This window comes from Brachycentrus maculatus, unplaced genomic scaffold (genome assembly GCF_059751285.1).
Source record: "Brachycentrus maculatus isolate JH-2025_06_01 unplaced genomic scaffold, ASM5975128v1 h1tg000823l, whole genome shotgun sequence".
Classification (NCBI taxonomy): domain Eukaryota; kingdom Metazoa; phylum Arthropoda; class Insecta; order Trichoptera; family Brachycentridae; genus Brachycentrus; species Brachycentrus maculatus.
This window is the reverse complement of record NW_028281551.1, coordinates 114-6,411: the sequence shown is the minus strand read 5'-3', so window position 1 is coordinate 6,411 and position 6,298 is coordinate 114. Positions and strand designations below refer to the sequence as shown.

Below are 6,298 nucleotides of genomic sequence, written 5' to 3'. Positions count from 1 at the left end.
GCCCAGACTTCCATATTCTTCTTCATCTTTGATGAGATGTCAAAAAATAATTAGGCCAAGTTTACGGGACTCTACTGTAGTTATAAATTATGAACAAATTGTTTATTTTTTCATAATAACATAAGTTTAAAATCACATTTTATGACAAAAGTCTTGTTGATTCCAAGGCCACTTCCAAACACAAACTATACTGAAACTAAATCTCCTGGTGGATTTAATCTTTAGATTTGATTTTTAAAAACTGTTTTATCAATGTTCGTAAGGGAATAATCTAGATATCGCTCACTCCTTTCAACAACGTCATATATAAAAATCGTCAATTTTCAGTTATGCATGTTTTCGGAATGCCCAGAAAATGTACTACATATATCCCAGCAAAAGCAGCGTAACAACAAAGCGTAACAACGTAACGTTTTAACTTAATATTTACCCGCTTCAGGGTAGAAAGTGTTGTTTTCGCATTTTGAAGAAAAGATTTTTTTTTTTTTTTTTTTAATATATTAAATATTTTTCAAATGGAGAAAAAACATTCAGGTTTTACGTACAAAGATTTGTTGCACTGTAAAAAGTTAATAAGTGGCTTGATATTTATTTCCGTACATTTTATTATATTTTTAAACTTTAAAAACGAACTCCTGAAAAATCAAGTTTTTTTATATATATGATGTTGTTGAAAGGAGTGAGCGATATGTCATTAGAAAAATCTTTGCATCTTATGCTCAAGTAATTTTTATTCAAAAATTGTATGAAACAGCTAAAACGTATGGGTAAATACTCCATGGTGTGTGTACATGCCCACTACATATAGACCTTGTGCAGCTTTGCATATCTACATGCCAACTGCGGAGAAAGGGTTAGTAAACTTGCTTGTGAAAATAGCGGTAAACTTTGTAATTGTGATAAACATGTGCCTAAATACTCCTCCTCCTTCACCCTGAGCTCCGTCACTCGTGTCATCTGTATTCCATCATATTCTACTCCTATATCCAATAATCGGAGCCCAACGCAGGCTGATCATCTTGCCTGCGTGTATATATATAATGAAAACTTGATTGAGACGATGCGTGTGCGAATAAGGGTCTAAGAACAAATGTTTTACTAGTGTTTTCATCAATGTTATATTGTAATTTTGTTAAAAACTTGTATATATATAAAACTATATATTTTATAGTTTTTGTACGAATTTAGTATAATATTCTTGTAATATTTCAGATAAGTAGTTAATAAAAAAAGCCAAATAAAATAATAAATTGTATTTATTTTATTATAATAACATTTAAAAGCTAAGGTGTATAATTTTACAATTTTAACATTGATAGTATTCCTGTGACAGATAAGTGGATATTATCAGCATCGAGATGCAGAAGTTTCTCTTCTTGAACTGTATCCAAGGAAACCCCGAGCTGTTCGGCCAACACGGCGGGGCTGAAGACCTGATATATACACTTTTGCAAATAAGGGATCAAGTCTTCTATAAACAAGGTGCAATTTGCGATAAATAACTCTTTTTCTTGCGGAGAAAACGTCTGCTGTTCCCTGTGGTAGTACGAAGACAGAACTTTGGAGACAAATTTTAGAGACTGCGACAAATCACGGATGACCTGTTGCGCCAAACAGAGAGGAGCTATTACTCTCAACCCGTTGAGGGCCGTCAGTAACCCGTTGCAATATTCGGCTAACGGATAAAAGTCCAGCAAGCTCTCGGGAGGAGCGTTCGGGTTGACCTCCCCTTCCGGCGCTTTCCTCGTCATCTTTCTGTTCATCTTGTAATGCTTCATTTCCGTCTCGAACTGGGCGTCGGCTTTACGCAGCGATTTAGCAAACTCGTTGGCGATAATATCTCGAAAGAGCGGAGACATGACGCCCCTCATGTCGGCTCCCATGCGCCCGAACGAGAGACAGAGGTACATGCACTGGTTGATCAGGGATTCCAGGGATGATTCCTCTTCTTGAGAAGCACTTTGGTGCAAGATGTTGATCAGCCTTTGAACCTAAAACAATGTTTACATATTTTATTTATTTAAATATTTGTACGCATCGGCGGGTATACTAAAAATGGTCTTTGCCTTACTTAAACTATTTAATAAGGCGGGAAGAACACAGGCAGATCTCACAGTCAGTGTTTTAGTTTCAATGTAAAAGTTGCTACAGCTGTTGGAATTTTTATATTAAAACTGAGAATGATACTAGCTGCGGCAGCTCCCAGCTGCCTACGTATTCTCAGACACACTAATACAATAGAAATCAAGTATACTCCATAAATGGAGTATACTTGATTTCTTGTTAAAACAATAGGAAGCATTCCCTAACCCTGATCTAACTTCTTTCAATGTACCTTAATACGGGACTATCGTAAAATGTATGACGATAAGAAAAACTCACATTTTTCCAAAAATGTTTACTAAAAACCTTTCAAAATAAGTGTAACATGTTTTTTTGAGAATTTTTATAAAATGCAAACATAAAATATTGGTCAAAAACTAAGATACATGCTAGTTGTCTATTACATGTATTGTAATAGACAACTAGCTATTTATTACATGTATTGCCTCGGTGCTCCTCACAAATTGGATGTCCGTCGTAAATTTTACAAATGTTCCGTAATTTAAGGTTAAAAACATTACTTAATAGGGACACCAATCTGTCTCTGCAAACAATCTTAGCCTCTTTCACATTCATTCATCTCCTTATACATAAATGCCGATTATGACTCCTGACTTGACTACATTCGAGTATTAAAAATACAAAAGTAGTGATATGTATCTATCATACCTTATCCTTGAGCCAACATGACAGAGCCACCATTCCGTTAAGGTCATCAGATTTGAGCTTAGTTCCCTTGGCATCCGATAAAAATATTGCCTTGTGTTGTGTTAAGATGTTGAATAAATTTACTCTGTGCAGTTCGACTATTTTCCGAAGGTATTTCTCATCTGTAATAATTCAAATCAATATTATTAACGTCATAACCTTACAAAATGACTGTTATAAAATCGTTTAACATTATTATGACTTGATTATAATGTTGACTATTAGTGATTATTCACACTATTAATTGACTTGAGGAAGATGCTGTTTGCTTCTAACCCAATTGACATTATAATTAAGTTATCATAAGATGCATAGTGATTTCACAAAGTTATTTTGTAAGTTATAAAATGGAAAATCACACAATTAGTGCTTCAAATATTGGTCTTATAAATAATGTTGTTTATTTGTGAAAATAGAATTCTTATATTTCTGCAGTTGATGGCATCAGTAGCAAAGATAAAATCATCATAATATGTATTGTGGCCAGATTATAATGATACCCGATAATATTCTAATAAATACAGTCCAGTTTTAGTAAAGAGTTATAAGTGCAGTGATACCCATTCATCGTAATTCCTAGGAAAACAACTAACTCCCCATTCGGGTCCGGTATCAGCTATGTGCGTCATGTGAGTTATTATGTTTTTTTTAAGTCATAAATTAGTATGGAAACTCACTATCTTCATTAGTGACTTCTGTTAACGTAGTATCGAACCATGCTCCCCTCGCCTTAAGGAAGTGCAGCTGCAAGCCGTCCCCCCCACTCTTATAAGTTTTATTAGCGTACCCAAACTCCAGCTCTGCCACTCTAGCATCTTCATCCATGGCCGATTCATAAACTGAATTTGCTCTCCTGAGGTAACCCAACACCTGCAAAGGTACATAAATTTCAAAATATATTTTACATACGTGATACAAATAAATCTGAATCCAACCTCTGTAGTCTAGTGATATGTGTGATTGGCTACTCGGTCGTAGGCTCTGGGTTCGATTTCCTCGACACAACCGTTACCTAACCTGTTAACCGGGCGGGACGCATAAATACGTCAAACGTAAACAATATCGGGTACGGGTAGGACTTATGAATACGTCCTTGAAATATATGTTTATTATATTATATATATATATGGACGTATATTTTTCCAACAACAAAGGTATTAGTCATCCATACATGTCTCGACATGAATTTAAGACACGGAGTGAATCAGTATTCGCGCCCGTTACAAGTTGCGTAACAGCGGACCGCCCGGTTAACAGGTTAAAAATTCCCTTATGATATAAGTATGTCCTCGATATGTGTTTGACTATCCATCCTCTCTGCGGCGAAGTACCTCAGAGTGAAGTGGTTGATGTTAATAGTTGTAAAATTGTTCACCAAAAAAGGAAAATACATACAAAAGATTACCTGTAAACATTGTGGCAAGGGAAGATCACATCGCAGCTGAGTAAAAAGATGATGGAGAGTTTCGAACCATAGTCTGGTTACTTCAGATGCTATATTCTAAAAACAAGCACAAAAACATTAGAGAAAATTGTTCATATAATTGAATCAATATATTACATAAGTATGTACACAGTGGAAGATCTGGTTATGAAGGCTCGGGGTAACTAGCAAATCAAGCTACAAACGAAAATCTCAAGCAAAAAATCATTTGCAAACAGAATTTCTGATTAATTGAGTTTCATAAGTTCTGTTTAGAAACTGACAAAAACATCATGGGGAGTTAAAAAAATATGTAAGTTATGGGTAATAATATTTTACTCACTTGTACGGCTTCCAAGTAATCGTATCTTCTAGCCAAATTTTTAATATAGGAAAACAAGTCGAGAGCGCTCTCGTAATCACCTTGATTTAAAGCTGTCTGCATAATGGTAGGCAATTCCAGAATACCCAGTAATTTCTCACTCTGATGTTGAATTTGGTCATTACATCTGAAGATGTTAAATTAAAAAAAATAATTGTTACAGATGTTTCAAATAAATTCAAACATCAGTTTGCTAGAGGATGCGTGAGATATAGCCACACCACCCGTGGTAGCCAAACTACAATTATATGATAATAAAAAAATAACATTTTTGGTCTGAGGTGAAATATAGAAAGTTGTATCGATAACTGGTTGTATAGATAAAAAAGCGGAGATTTATTTCAAATCTAATAAACAATGATAAAATATTTACCCTCTGTCTCTTACGATATTTTTAGAAACGGTTTCAAAGTTTTCACATTCCGTTATGAGATTTGGCATCTTGTTGATGACATCGTCTAGTGAACTTTTCGAGGTATTAAAATCTTTTAAAATCCTATTAGAGCAATCTGCCGTTTCCACAAAAGTTCTATAATTTGCCAGCGCTAGCTCCTGCGTCTGTTCTGTCAATGTTTTGGTTTCATCGTTCAATCGAACCGGCTCAGACAATATCTGCTCAAAGGTACATTTTCCTAGCTTTCCAAAATACTCCGAGTTTACAGGATCTGAAAAATCTACAAAAAACAATCTTCCTCAACAGAATCCTTGACTTACTTGCAACTAACATATAAATGATAGTAAATAAATAATTTATTCAAAGGCCTGCATTAAAACAAAATGAAAAATAGTTAGTGCACTATTGGAGCCAGGGTTCTGTATTTTGTCTTAAAATCTCACATTTTGTATATAATTAAAACTTTCCTCCAAATCTTGTGTTTTTTAATACACTGAATATTGCGTCTATCTTATTATATAAAATAAGAAGGAAACGCAAACCTCAGTTGTGGTTTATTATTTAAAATTATATGTGGCGTCGTTATCAATTATAATTTTCCCATTATGAAAGTTAAACAAAAAAACCTATATGAACACTAGACATTCTTTGCATATGTTGCCTCGGTGCTCACCACAAATTAGATGGATGTCGTAAATTTTACAAATGCCCTGTATTCTAGGTTTAATAGTCTACGCTAAATGTGTGGTTGACATCAACCAATGTCGCATAGCTAAATGGGAGTTATTATGTAGCTATGCAAAATAAACCACCTCAAATTGATAAAATTCCTTATATATTATAAATTTTATTCGAATGTAATTACCAAAGGCTGTCCCAGCAAAAATTATGTTCAGTATATCTGATGATTCGGCTTCTAAGTTAGCCATATTCATATGTTTTGATTGAATATTACAAAAAACACTCTAATTTTCAACTCTCAAAAGCATAAAAATCAGCTTTTCTCTACAAATAAAAATGACAGCTGATGACAACTAACTGACAGACTGGCAACACGATTCAACCATAGAAATTATTGTATTCAACTAAAGATTCATTCAAAGATTACAAAATAAATCCAACTGACAACTTGAAGGAAAAAAACATCAGCCTCCTGTATTTTTTTCTACAATAATTAATACTAGGCATTCAATTTCTCATTATTCAGTAGTTAATCATAAAAAGCTAATACTTTCAAAAGCCTTGTGAAGCCACCTTATCCTCGAATAATTTTATTGAACCAGCTAAA

General features: G+C 34.1%; 1 protein-coding gene across 1 annotated transcript; it reads right to left on the bottom strand.

Annotated features, from left to right (window-relative positions):
- Positions 1-1,239: 1,239 nt before the first annotated feature.
- Positions 1,240-6,089, bottom strand: Cog8 (conserved oligomeric Golgi complex subunit 8). The gene is made up of 7 exons (XM_088275219.1): positions 5,876-6,089; positions 4,990-5,290; positions 4,578-4,743; positions 4,217-4,312; positions 3,489-3,681; positions 2,773-2,933; positions 1,240-1,991 (listed from the first exon to the last, which is right to left on the bottom strand). Exons 1-7 carry the CDS (start codon positions 5,943-5,945, stop codon positions 1,299-1,301), a joined length of 1,680 nt encoding a protein of 559 aa, XP_088131345.1. The 5' UTR covers positions 5,946-6,089; the 3' UTR covers positions 1,240-1,298.
- Between the last annotated feature and the right edge of the window lie 209 nt (positions 6,090-6,298).